Genomic DNA, 14405 nt, shown 5'->3' with positions numbered 1-14405 from the left:
CACTTTCACTACTTTTCAAATCTGAATTTGCAATGGGGGTTTGTAGTGATGCTTGTTCTATCATCAGTTGGCCAATGTTTTTGTGGTTGGCAACAACCAGTAGTCATTTGTGCTGGAGTTTGTTCACGACAGATCAACTCGTCAAAGCCAAAATGTGGAAGGACTACAGTCCATTTGATTCCATTTGAGACTGTACAAAATAGCGAAAGGTGACAAGAAAATGATGATTTTTATTCGGGTGTCCCAAATTATGAGACACATCATCACAGTTGATATGTCGATTTCATGCGGCTGTGCAAAATTTGGTTTTGTTGCAATTATTAGATTTTGTGTTAGTGAGCAATTCATCAGTCTCAATTTGGAATCAAACGGACAGTAGTTCATCATGTGGATTTTAAGATGTTAACTTCTCCTGTTGGTGATGTAGCGATTGCCACTGAAATTTGGCTTTGAACGAGTTTAGTTGTACTCCGCTTTTAACAATATTCCAGCCATTCCAGCAAGGGACAGCAGAAATGGATTTCACACGTGGGAAATCAACCGTGGTATTCATCATAACGAATGAATGCTTTAACCACTAGACCACCCAACTGCCCCAATTTGGTTTTGAAACATTATGTTGCTATGTACATTATTTCAGTCATGTCATGGCTGATGTGGGAGGAAAGTCGGAGGTGATGCTCGTTTCAGATGTTCACCACATTGGGGAATCCCAAGCATGGTCCAATGCTGATCTTATCACACAAGATGGTGGTGTTGCCGAGTGGTTAAACAGTTCTCATCAGGCTGAAGACATGAGTTAGAATCCCCACATGGATACAATGCATCAAGCCCTTTTCTAGTGTCCCCTGCTATGATATTGCTGGAAAATTGTTAAAAACAGTCACTCTCTTATGATACAGTACATTTCCTTTCTATGGTTAAGCCTTGAAGAAAGAGCCAAAGGGATGAGTCTGATGAGTGATGTTTGCTAAAGAGTCTTCTGCATCAATTGACATGACAGACAGTTGTCCAAGATTTGCAGTGGTCAGACAACTATGCATGGTTACTGTTCTAAAAAAAACCAAAACACACCAAAGATAATTTTTATTTAAATTTTATTCTTTTTAAAATTCATTCCTACTCGTGTTGGACATACATGATACTGCTCATGCAACAAGTGTACATTTGATACCATGTACTATAAAGTAACAACATGTGTACAATGTGTGGCCGTGTAGTTCTACTCCACAGTGGTTCATAGCATACAGCATGGCACACCAAGCCGTCTTATTGCAGTATCTCACAACTATCTCCACCAGGTCTTCAAACAGAACATGGTGACAACTGAGCAGGTCGAAAATACCCTTCTGTCAAACCAACATCCAGGCAGTTGCAACTTGACCTGATGAACCAACCCTGTCATCACAAATTCAGGGGCAGATGCCATAAAATCCCAGTCCAATCCTCTACTGAAAAACATGCTTGGGTCCCATAAGATTTGGGGAGAAAGATAGTCATCATTTAATACTGTCATCTGTCTCCTGACTTGTGGCAGAGTCTAACTCTGATCAATAGCTGTGTGTAGGATTTAGTGTGAGTGAACACATTACTTTACTAGAATGCCCTTTTGTTTGTTGAACAAAGGCTCGAGTTGTTCTAGACAATGTGCTGACTCACATCATCTAAAATCATGCAATACATACTGTTTAAGAAGGACATGAGAATACAAGCTGAATTATTTCTGACCAGTCTTTGGTTACACTGACATTAATTTCAAGGAAGCACCTTAAACTCTGAACATGTTTGATCAGGACAAAAATGTTGATGTGTGCTCACTAGACCTTTGACTTTATACCGAATTGAGTAAGTTGGTAAACAATGATTATTGGTAACTTCTTTGAAGGGCATGCTTAGAAGTTGGTGAATCAGGAAAGGACAAACTTTATGGATGAGCAACTTCTTTAATCAGGTGAAGTGACGTTTTGATACAGCAATGCATCTGCCTCATACTTGCTTGACAACGATGCAAGAAGCTGTATCGAAACGTTGCTTCACCTGATTAAAGAAGTGCTCATCCATAAAGTTTGTCCTTATCTGATTATTGGTAACCACAGTGACTTTAAAGATAGAATGATATGAACTGACCCTTGTAAAACAATTGCAGTTGACTCCGATATCACCAAGTCGGGTAAAGAAATTGCTCATGTTATATAATCAGGTAATCACCGATATTACATATGTATGGAAGTGGCATGAAAATCATCAAGTCTGACTTGTTAATCTCATTATTGACATTATTGGCAACATACAATGCCATTTGGGTTGACTGAATCTGACTACTGCTCTCTGGAGTATAGGGACCATAGTCATCATTTTTTTACTCCAGTTACATTTAGGAATATTTTGTAACTGTTTACCACTGTTCACTGATATTTTTTCAGATACAAATGTAAATATATTTTAGGTGTCTATACAGGTGAACCTAAACAGACACTGGGAGTCAACTGCATCACTCTTCAACTTGGCACAATCAACTTTCATATCATCACAAATTCTGAAATTGTCACACAATCGGTTTGATCACTTGAACATGCAAAGGAAAAGGTGTGTCTTTAGACTAAATCCACTTACATTTCTCCACAAATAATTTCTCAATTTCCTTATTTAATGAGTCCATAACAGCTGACATACTTCCCAACTCTTCATAGAGATATCTATCTCCTCAATGCACAAACTTCTCATAACAATGACAAGTGTATACCTAATCTCATGACTGGCAATCTCTATTAAAAGTTGAGTAGCAGATGTATATAGTACATGAGAGAAGTTAAGGACCATCTGACTCTTTCATCACACATGACAGATTAACTTAGTACCATGAAAGAATTGGATGTTCTTTCACCTCCACTGAGTGTCAGTATTTCACAAACTGATACTGGTGAGCACACAAAACACATCACTGCATTCACAATCAAGAGATGAACATCTAAACAACAGTATCTTTCAACACAGAATACCAAACCGGCATCCGCTAACTTAATCAACATTCAAAACAAAATCCACCAAACAATACTGGAGAAATGATGCTAAAAGTGACTGGTACTTAAATAAAGAAATATTCCCAAAGTCAGAGTGACTACAAAAACTGGAATACCACATGAAAGGAAATAAATTGCATCACAAAAATGCAGTTTCAATGAAACAGGACTTAAGACAGTTGCACTGATGTTTATTTAAACACAATCTGTATACTCTTTGTGTAGAACATTTTTGACATGTCCGTCAAGTCTGTACTGACTTTGACTCTGGAAGTTCTTCAGACAAATATATACTGTCCTCAAAGGTAAACCAGATTCCAATAATGTTAAATAATTATCAATCATATATACACAGTACATAATTCTACAAAGAGACTATGAAACAAGTTAATCAATATCATTAAATATAGAATGTCACATTGTTTCATCACTGTACAAGAAGCCTTATGTAAATAGGGTGAATGGAAATGGTCAAACAGTTTGCTTTAAACAGGATAAAATATGGTCAAACATATTCAGACGGGAACTTAAGTAATAATATTGAGATCTGCTTTGAAACCTTTACAAACATATGCATTTCAGATTCACTTTTAATAATAGTTCACAGTAAAAGTGTTTGAAGTGTTCAGCCAACATAGGTGAATGGCATATTGCAATCATTAGTGTTCTGTGGTTTTGGAGAACATAATAGACAATGAATAGATATCTACAATACAATATTATTGATATGTAAGTGGGTGATGAGCTTTATTTCCACTAATTTAGGTAAACACTAAAGATACACAAGCCAGTGACTTCAGGTAGTAAATGAATGTGACAAAAATGGAATCACACAGTACAAATGGTTTGCAGCATTGTATCTGACATGCTCAACATCCAGTGCTCTAAATGATCACTTTGCTTGGAAAGCATTATAGGGTTAAGTTAGATCACAGGCAAATTGTAGTGCAAATAGGGTTGCGCAGCATAGAGAATATGACCAGTCTTCTTACAAGCGAGCGAAGTGAGCAAAGGTTAGCAACATAATTTTTATTGCTCGGTTCGAAAAATATTTTTCATGTCAAAATAAAGTATCGCCGCCATCAAAGCTACACTCCCATTTCCTCTATTGGTTGTGCTCTCAGTGTTTCTACCCCATGTTTAATAATTACTCGTGTAAAATATGTCTTATTCAACATCTTAAATGCCACTTATGGTATTCGTATCATTCTTTGCCTCCATTACCCCTGTCAGTTTCCGGTTGAATGGAGTGACAGAACAAGAATAAGCAAACATTAAAAAGAAATAATACCATATTGCCAAATTTTTTCATGAACCTGTTGGAGTTGATTTGTCTGATCTGTTGTTGCTATTGTTAGAAGTGTTAGTAACATTTATTCTACATAAGAACACTTGTGGCGTAGGAGCGAATGAAGCAAGGGAGGCAACTGTAAGTATTCCATATGGAATAATACCCTTCTGTTCCTTCACTCCATTGAACCGGAGGGGGAATGGTGGTGAGGTACAGTCTGATATACCATGAGTTTTGCTTAAAATGTTGAATAATAAATATTTCATGCGAGTAATTGTTCTACATGGGGTTGGAAATGTGAGAGTACAGCCAAATGAAGAAATGGGTGTATACCTTTGATGGTGGCGATATTATTTTTTGACATGAAAAATATTTTTTGAACTGAGGTGAGGAAAGTTTGTTGCCATCCTTTGCTTGCTTTGCTCACATGTAAGAAGACTGGTCATTTTCTCTATGCTGCCCAACCCATTTGCACTACAGTTTGCCTGTAGTTAGATTAGGGAAAACTTTATGAATGTTAAGGAAAAGCACTAACTTGCAAACATCTGAATAAAATATGATTGGGGTTTCTGTGAAATAGATGTACTATAAAACTTTAAAAGGTATTACTTTACTAGTAAAATGTATGCAGCCATATTATAGAAATACCTTTATAGTTACCTTCGACTGAACAAGGCATATTGCAAGGTCAAGAATCTGCTGTATTTTGGCCGATGGATGAGGATGGAATTATTTGGATGAATTTTAATGATGAACTTTATGATTTCAACTTGATGTGGCATTTGAAACTACATGTAGACAACCAAATAAAGAATTCTTACAGCAAGTCTACCACTATGGGATACATCAAATCATGGCCATGAAATTTCATATGGCATATATACCACTAAAAAAATCATTAAGGATCACCACAAACAATGAAAGATAAACTGTAGTTACACTGGGTGGTCTTAACTTTTTTTGGTTGTATATTAACCAAAATAAGCCTCATGTGATTTCTACCCTGTTTCGTGTCCTCAATTACAGCACCAGAATTCTTCACAAAGGTGGGCCCAATCCCACCAAACAAGCCCTTCCTCATATTACATCTTGAAAACATAAAAACTGTCTCTTCTAGCACCTGCTTCTAAACATTTTCCACTTCATTCTGTCTCCAAAATAATATCAGCACTGTCAAATCTGTGAATAAAAACAGTTCACAGCAAAAATAGCAAGTCCTCAATGATTGTCATGATTGACTTGACTCTTCTTCATTACACAATTGCCAAATGCATGCCCTGCCCACACGGAAATGGTGTGTTCAGTATGGCCACGGTTTCATCCAATGTTACCGACAGCCGTCCAATATTTGTCACTACAGCATCACAAAAGACTAATTGACAGCTATTCCATAAAATAACTTCATTCAATAATCCTATATCATTCATAAATACACTGACATTTTAATATTTGTACCTAAAAATAGTGTTGGGAGCAATTTGTACAGGTTGATGGCCATTTGGAAACAAGATGCATGTACCTGGCATTTAATCAAAAACATTAATAATAACATAAAAGAATCGTCTGTTCTTCAACTTCTTGTAAGTAGTCCACACTTGTGTCATGTCTTTGCAGCTGCTGAGGACTGGATAGGACAGCAAAGTTTTCTTCTTCATTGAGAAATATATAACAAGATTAATAGAAAATTCAGTAATTTGTAAAATTAATGCTGCTAGTTCCCATGTTTAGTGAACAATAAACAACATCCCCAACATAAGGGTCAACTTTCAAGTGATGAGATACAGAATTCATTATTGTACCATGCATCTTGTCAGTAAACAAATCCCTAACTTCATAATTGAAACGTATCAAACATATAGTCCAATAAATAGTTTGTACACAAATCTGGAGTAATAATGCTTGTTAATTCACAGAACCATGAAATCACTCAGAAGGAAGCTCCTCAACTGACTCTTCCGTCCGTCATACCAGAACCTATGTACACATAGGGAGATGGGATCATATTGCACAATTCCCTAAGCACTTAAAACAACAAAAAATCATGTACAAAAGCAAAATAACATAACACAATAAAATCCAAACCAAAACAACTTTCTACAATGTTTGACAAACAAGTTTCTAATCAATGCTCATGAGAAACATTTAATCAAACAGTTCAAATGAATCTGTTTTAGGTGAAAAATAGTAATGCTTTTGAGTTGGGCATGACCTTGTGTTCTGGTTGCCTTTAAAAAAGAAGGATCTATTGAAGACAAAGAGTAATATTGATGACATTTCTGTTCCCTTTACGGAATGTTCTAGAATAACTGTCCTTGATCGGCTATGGGAAACCATACTTGTTGACACATTTTCCTGCGGCTACATAACTGATTTATGAGCACACAAAGGTTTTTCCTGCAACAAGTCAGGCGAAGAGAATGACATGACATAAAGATGTTGGAGGATTTATTGTCATGTGCACCAGGTGCAACCTGTTGCTGAATGTAACCTGCCTTTGTTAACATGCACCAGTGCAAGCTGTAAATAGTGAAACTGCACCCTGTAAAAACAGTAGAATTCAGACATTTCTAGTCCCTCTGTCATCATGTCAAGATTGTAGACGTATCACAGAGCACAGACAATAATCACTGACATTTTGGCAGGTCAATGTCTAAACGTGTTTCGGTGGATGTCTAAATGTGTTTTGGTGGGACTCAATATATCTTTGATGTATTTAAAGCTTATTTAAACTGAGGAAGAGATACATATATTCTACCTTTACCAAGATTGTCAAAGAACCCTTGATTCTGCTTGTAAATATGAAAGATAGATGGAGTGTAATAAGCAAGGGCCTGGCTTCACAATACAAGCTCTAAAATGGCACATCTTGGTGCCACTGTAGTGGTAATCGAAATTCAAATACCATAACAGACTGATGATAGTCGTAATACTAATGATGTTCTGTACACTCAGCACCCGGTACACTTACATACCCTTGAACAATCATAGCTCTGATCATAGAGTGATTTCATATGTAACAAAAGCATGTTTGAGTCAATCTATGCACCTCCTCTGACAACTATGATAAAATATCACTGCATCAAAGGTTATGGTCGGTCTGCAACATTGTCAATGATGATCAAAGCCTTTCCCCTCTAAAGAAAAAAAAATAATGAAAAGTGAATGTGAATGAGAATAAAGAAGACAAAACAGAGACAAAAATGGCCCTGAGACCCAGATTTTCTAGATCATAAGCATTTCTGGAAATAACCCAAAGCACTGACAAGGCTTTAAATATCCACCTCATGGTCATATATTGACAAACAGCTGTCTGTTGAGTACAGGTAGGTGACGTAATTACATCTTAGACGTCCATGCAAATTGGCTGTTGCCATCATACGAGTGGTCACATGTTGATACCATGGCAAGTAGACATTGCAGGAACTACAAATCACTGTCGATGGGGAAAACTAGCAAGTGCTGAGTTTTTTAAAACAACCTTTGCAAATCATGTTGGTTTGAAACTGATTGTAACTAGACTTTACGGGTATAAAACACAAGACTTATGCATAAAAGGTAAAGAAAATAATTTAAGGACAAGCTTATTCTTTCATGTTAATATGACAGATCGACTCCAGCAACACAAAAGAATCAAGCGGTCATGAGCTTCTTTCAAGGACTATATATAATTCCCAACTGTTGCAGGTCACAGTGCTAAGCAATGCAGGTCGCGAAGTTAGAAAATGCATTAATAAAAAATTACAGTGTTAGTTATTGCCTTGGTGTAAACAATAATATCCAAATATGTTTGACTGTGGGAAGAATTATCACACAAGGTTATTCACCTACATACACTTGTTCTCCTCCAATGGCAGGTGAATACCAGAGGATTTCTCTTCATTCTTTGGTAAAACCTCTTTCCTTCAGGGTACCGGTATCAATAAATTCAAATCAAATCTAGAAAAAAGGCATTGGGAATTAGAAACATGATGTCAGTTCAGGACATAGAGTTGAGAATACTATGAGTTAAGTACATTGTGAGCAGAACATACACCAGACCTGCTCGCAACAATGAAAGCACAAAGATCTTCCTCCTCCATGGATGCAAGAAAAGCACTGTTGGAGCACAAGCATCCGATAAAGCACTGACGTAGCACAAGCAAGCTTCCGGGTAAGCACTGCTGTCTAAAGGACAATGGCATGTGCATCAGATGCTATGAGCATGTGTTACTCCCTTCCAACAAACCAGTTATTCTGGTGCATTGTTCTGGGGTGTGATATTCACTAGGCACCAATTGACATCACACCTACATTAGCAGACGAAAAAGCTGGTGTGATGATATTACCAACACAGACTACAGACGAACAGACAGACTGGGTCATACAGTTCTATGTCGCTGAGACTGTAATGGCTGAATACAATATCACTAGAGTTTCAGATCAAATCAATTCCAGTGTTGTCTGCTATACACAAAATCAGACGCATGGAAGCAGCCATGTTGGGATCTCCCATCACTGACACAAAATAATTTGCTTCTTCAGTGTTCCACTCCAAGGTAAAGCCAGTTAGCAAGCGTCTTTTACTATTTTAAAACAGATGTATGGAAGCAGCCATATAGGACACACAAAATCGTCATATCCGTCAAGCATAACACTATGAGCTAAAGAAGCCCTGGTCCAAGTTGCACTGACACAACTACGTTCACCATCAATGTCCAGTACAAATACCCAGTTGATTAACACAAGTCCTATCACATCATCTCCATCTTCTTGTCTTAAATGCCAACATTCAGTCACAAGCCATGTTCCAATTCGACACTGGTGAGATGAAGGTCCTTATAATGCCGAGAGACATGGTAGGTAGCTCAGCTTTTCACCTGCTGACCATCACTGGTCTGCTCTTTCTGCTGCAGTCTATAACACAGAGTCGTATGAGTTGAACACAGCCACTGGGAAGTTCTTTATGTGTGTCTGCCACTGTGAAGACAACTGGAAAAACTTCACACCTGGCCATTCCACTCCATCGATCACCACTGAAAATGACAAACAATGTTTAGAGAAGAATGTCAAACACAGAGTTTGATTCACAACTGTCAAAGTACAATGTCAGAAGTCAAAGGCCCAGATTCCACCAGGTTTCAAATGTCACAACTTTAGTACTATGTAAAGCAATATTCAGCAGTTATTTAATTGTGAGGTGTGGTAAAATGGGTTTAAAGTCTCATTTTCGCTCATATGATGAAGTGCATGTGTTTGTATGGTTGCTTGTACAAAACCAGACTTAAGTTGTTTTTATAGTGCTAGCACACCGAGATACCAGGCTGCAGTGAAGCATGAATATCCCACTCAGAGTCGGCCAGTCCTTCTTGTACCCATTAATGCCAGTTGTAACTATTTTAAAGATAAAATATTTACAAAACAAAAAACTTGTTTTTTGTCTTGTAAGACCACCTTTATTAGGCCCCCAAGCCCCCTACAGCCAAGAGCAGGCAACTCTGGCCGTCTACCTCGCATACTCACTTTTCATGCTGAACGTATCAGACAGTATGAGGGGAGGCGGGTGGCCCCTGAGGAGTACCCCAAGGAGGACATTCTTCAAAGAATTCATAGCCTCTACAGGTTTGCATTATTCTTTTTCAGAAGAAGTCCTCCTTGGGGTACATATAAGCATTAAACAGACTCCCGGAGATAAACAATTGGGAGTGCTATTCTGTACGTCTGACAGCATAGTCCATTTGATCAAAGTGCAAATCTACAACCACACGGAAATAGAAAAGGCACCGACCTGGTCACCTGACTGTTGATGTCAATCATGGCGGGGGCAGCTGAGGACCTGCTTGTTAAAGCTTATATGCCCATTGGCTAGAATTTGAGAAATCTCAAATGGCAAACCCCGCCCACCCAAATCAAAGTTTGGAGACCTGGATGTACGGGAAACTCGCTAAACTAAACCCTGTCCATACCGCATTAGCAAGCCAAGCGTGGAAATGGAAAGGAAAGTAAGGTACCCAGCCAAAGGAGGGACGCAGGATTAAAAACCATCACCAAATACCACCACCGATAAAATGGGAATGGATAGTCAGTGGTGAATGGATAGTCACCCACCACTGAGTGCAAACAGATGTAGTCATCTGACAAAGCTTAATCAGCTTGACCAGAGCTATTCTGACCACTGCAGAGAACTGACTGACCAAACCGAGCACACTCTCGTGAGTGTCTGTCCAGTTGCTAATGACGGATGATTGTGCTTGGACGACTCCAAATAGTTGCTGAGCAGATCCCCTCAATGGGCAGAGCTGCAGCATATGATTTTGGTGTAGCCACTGCTCTCACTGAGTGAGCTTTCAACCCCTCTTGGGGAGATAAGCCTTTATGTATATAGGCCATACAGAATGTAGCAGGGGGTATTGTCCCAACAAGGCACCCTCGACGGGTATGTTGAGGCTGAAATAGCAGTGGAGTAGCCTCGAATAGTAGAAGCGGCTAAGCCGGATTCTAATCCAGACTGAAAGAACTCCAACACTTCAACTAAGGGATCGAGAATCCCTCTATTTCCACACCAGCATGCATAACAGGCTCATCTATCCTCATACTGTACATTTGTGGGATCCCTCCGCGAAGACAGAATTGTGTCTGCAACTGATGTAGAAATTCCGCTCACTTGGAGGCCATTCCAGGCGACAGTGGCCAGGCCACGCACTGAATCCTAGGATTGGGGTGTGGTTGGCCGCTCTGGGATAGTAGGTTCGGTCGCCGTGGTAATAGTACAGGTGGCTGCACTAGCGACCTGAATATTACAGGAAACCAGCGTTGAGACGACCACAGAGGTGCAAGAACCTGGGTGCCAAGCTGAGGACGGGACTTTGGAAATCTGGGAAATTGGCGGAAGCCCACAACACCCTGTCCATCCAGTCCAGCTGGAAGGCGTCCCTGGCAATCAATCTCGGATCCGGAGTCCGAGAATCTGATCAAAACATCGGAATCTGATTAGTCGCCCCAGAGGCAAACAGACCCATCTGGAACAACCCGAACAAGTGGGAGATAGTTCCGAATATCTCCCGATCGAGCAACCACTCGGAGTGCAGCGAATTCCGGCAAAAGGAGGAGGCTTTCGCTTCCACTGTGGCTTGTAGCCATCCCTGAAAGTGGACAGGACCCAGGGATTGGACGTGACTCTCCCATTTCCGAAGGAATAACAAGAGGCGGCCACCCACAGGTACTTCAGGCAAAAGGCAATGTGTCCTGGCTGACGGCAGAGAGATTACAATTAAGGGCTCAGGAGGTTCGCTTACTGGGAAGCTGGGGCCGACTTCCCCTTCCTCTGAAAAGGCTGCTGAGAAGCTGCCTTTCACCTTGCCCTTTTTCTTTTGTGCCTGTAGTGAATCAGTCCACTTCAATGCATCCTTGGACTGAGTCGCAAGGTAGCTCGAGCTAAGGACCGAAGACCGCGTTTGAGAAAGCTCTTGGAGTCTTTGAACTGACTAACAGCCTCTGTGGCCTCCCTAACTACTGTCAAAGCCCCCTGAAATAGGGTAGAGCCCAGTCGGAAAATCGGAGACAGTTGTGCCTGCTGTGTTGCCAGTGAAAATCTGGCGAAAGACAGCCATAGCAGACCTCCGTGAGCTGCCGCACTAACATGGAGGTAAATTCCTCGTAGCCATCTCCTGTGATACCAGCTGCCTCTAGGAAGAGGAAGAGTTTACCGCAACAGCAAGTTGCTGCAAGGCATTCTGATACTTTTCCTCAAAGGAACTGTAACCTGACGCCTGACTGTGGCTAGACGACCCTCCTAGCGTGATTGAGGCTTTAGATGCACTCGTCGACAACAGGAGAGTCAAATACTGCATTCTTTCCATCCATGCGCAGCTGGATCTTGGCTAGCACGGAGTAAACGCTTCACCAGGAAGACAAAACTCCGCGGAAACGGGGGTGTCCGAAGGGACGACCACCTGCGGTAATACAACGATACTTTCGTGTACATGCCGCAGGGACGATTCGAGCAAGAAGATATGTACTTTACCCAACTGCTTAGGACCACCATCCATGTCCTCTTTGCTGCGCACATCCATGAAGGAGTCCCCTGTACCGAGGGACGCCTCTAAGAGAACGCACGAGGGACCTGTCAACAAGGACAACAGATCCAGAAGAGCCGAGTTGTCTGAATCAGCCAACCCTTGGCTCACCGAAGAACCAGGGTGCTGAGACCCTGTGGGATCGGCTGCTGAAGCAGGGATCCCCGGTGCAATGAGCGGAACCAAGACATGCGGCAAGCCGGAAGCACCAGTTAGGTTGCTGGTGACCCCGTTGCACGAGGGACATGTCAACAAGGACAACAGATCCTGAAGAGCTGAGTTGTCCGAATTGGCCAACCCTTGGCTCACCGAACAACCAGGGCGCCGAAGCAGGGATCCCCGGCGCAATGAGCGGAACCAAGACAAGCGGCAAGCCGGTGCTCAAGAAGGCGAGAAGCCATTTGAGAAGTAGAGGGGAGAGGGAAAGAAAAGGGTTTATACCCTGACTTAACCCACTTATCCCCTGGAACCAGCTAGTAGGTAACACAGAGGCGAAACTGTAACGATCAGAACCAAACTAATGGTAACAGATGCACAGAAATCATACGCAAGTGAACAAACAACAAGCAAAATATAAATCCACAGGCGATAATAAATTGCCAAATTACATTTAACCCAGCTAAACAATAAAGAATAAGCAGATAAATGCAAGCAACAAGTGTGCACAAGACTAAATGTCTTGAACCATTACCCATTTTGACTGACACAAGAAAAACATGGGTTAAGACATCTTAGCATGTAAAAACATACTAAAAAGAAACCCGCAGGAATAAGTGAGATGCAAGTGAAACACTGCCTGCACTAAAAAGAAGCCATAAAGGCTGCCAACTTGCCAGCAACATGACAGGAACACAGGACCGGACCAGCAAAGTTACAACAAGTTATGAATGAAAATTTCAGCCCAGAAATTCCCACTGAGGCCTGTGCAAAAGAAAAGGAACCATACATACAACAGCTGACTCTTTCTCACTCATAATTCCGCAGGTAGATAGCACAAAGACTAGCCACAAAGACAGCTCTTGGCTGGTGGGGGCCTGGGGGCCTAGTAAAGGTGGTCTCACAAGACAAAAACTATTTTTTTGTTTTGTACATATTTTATTATCAAAATAATTACAACTGTCATAGGGATTTTTAATGGACATAAAAACGCTTATATGTTCCCCAAGGAGGACTTCTTCTGAAAAAGAACATGTTGACAGAGAGGAAGTATATCCTGCCTTTACATTAGCTTAAAGTAAGAAGGCAAGGGATGGAGGGGAACATATCACATCACATGACCAAGGAAGCAAACTCCTGCCATGAACATCTGGGCAAACCTGCAGGGTTCTCTATCACTGTAGGGGATAGCAAGGATAGTGATACGTGTTATGTATTATAACCTGCTGCAACAATATCTTGCAGAATATATGTGAAAACCAAGAATTTGACACCCATGCCATGGTTCTTCCTCTCTGAAAGTGTACCATTAAGAAAGTCTGAAACGCATCCATACCTTTCAGAGAATAATTCTGGCTCTTGGAAGTACAGATAAGTCGACTGATACTGTCAATGTTTTGGCTTTTGGACTCAATTTCTTTGGCTTTCTTCCCAATCCTCATAACTGGAATGATGAAAGAAGGTGTTAACAGGATTTTATACTGCCATCAAAGTTGCACGTATCCACTTCAAACACTTTCATTACTTGTGAATGTTACATGCATAAGTATTTATCTCTTGAACACAACATACAGTAATATACTGAGTCTACACCGGTAAGGAATAAAACAAGCAGGTTTGTATAAATGTGTTGCTGACAACTTTTACTTGTTGTTATTACTTCATCCAAGTTCATGTTCATGCTCTTGCTTGACAGAGTTATAAGGATCCATACCGAAGCGTCATGTAACAATAAAGAAGTTGTTATCCATAAAGAATACACCAGTTGGCATGAAACAGGTTTCTCAACTGGACACTCCACTGATTAATGTTGAGAGCAAAAGACAGTACCACCACTAGTAGTTGCCTGGTACCTCATGGAATAAGGCACCTCTCACAGCCACCAAC

At 40.6% G+C, this 14405-nt stretch overlaps 1 protein-coding gene across 3 annotated transcripts in view; it reads right to left on the bottom strand.

Moving 5' to 3' along the window:
• Positions 1-1080: 1080 nt before the first annotated feature.
• The window catches only part of LOC137293697 (phosphofurin acidic cluster sorting protein 2-like), a 133240-nt gene continuing 119915 nt past the window's right edge, over positions 1081-14405 (bottom strand). For all 3 annotated transcript variants that reach the window (XM_067824400.1, XM_067824401.1, XM_067824402.1), the window contains 2 exons: positions 13855-13962; positions 1081-9323 (listed from right to left, as the gene is read on the bottom strand). In XM_067824400.1, coding sequence (XP_067680501.1) covers positions 9205-9323; positions 13855-13962 — 227 coding nt within the window. In that variant the 3' untranslated portion in view covers positions 1081-9204. The remainder of the gene's footprint in view (positions 9324-13854; positions 13963-14405) is intronic.

The sequence above is a fragment of the Haliotis asinina genome, chromosome 8, assembly GCF_037392515.1.
Source record: "Haliotis asinina isolate JCU_RB_2024 chromosome 8, JCU_Hal_asi_v2, whole genome shotgun sequence".
Classification (NCBI taxonomy): Eukaryota; Metazoa; Mollusca; class Gastropoda; order Lepetellida; family Haliotidae; genus Haliotis; species Haliotis asinina.
This window is presented reverse-complemented; position numbering and strand designations above follow the sequence as displayed.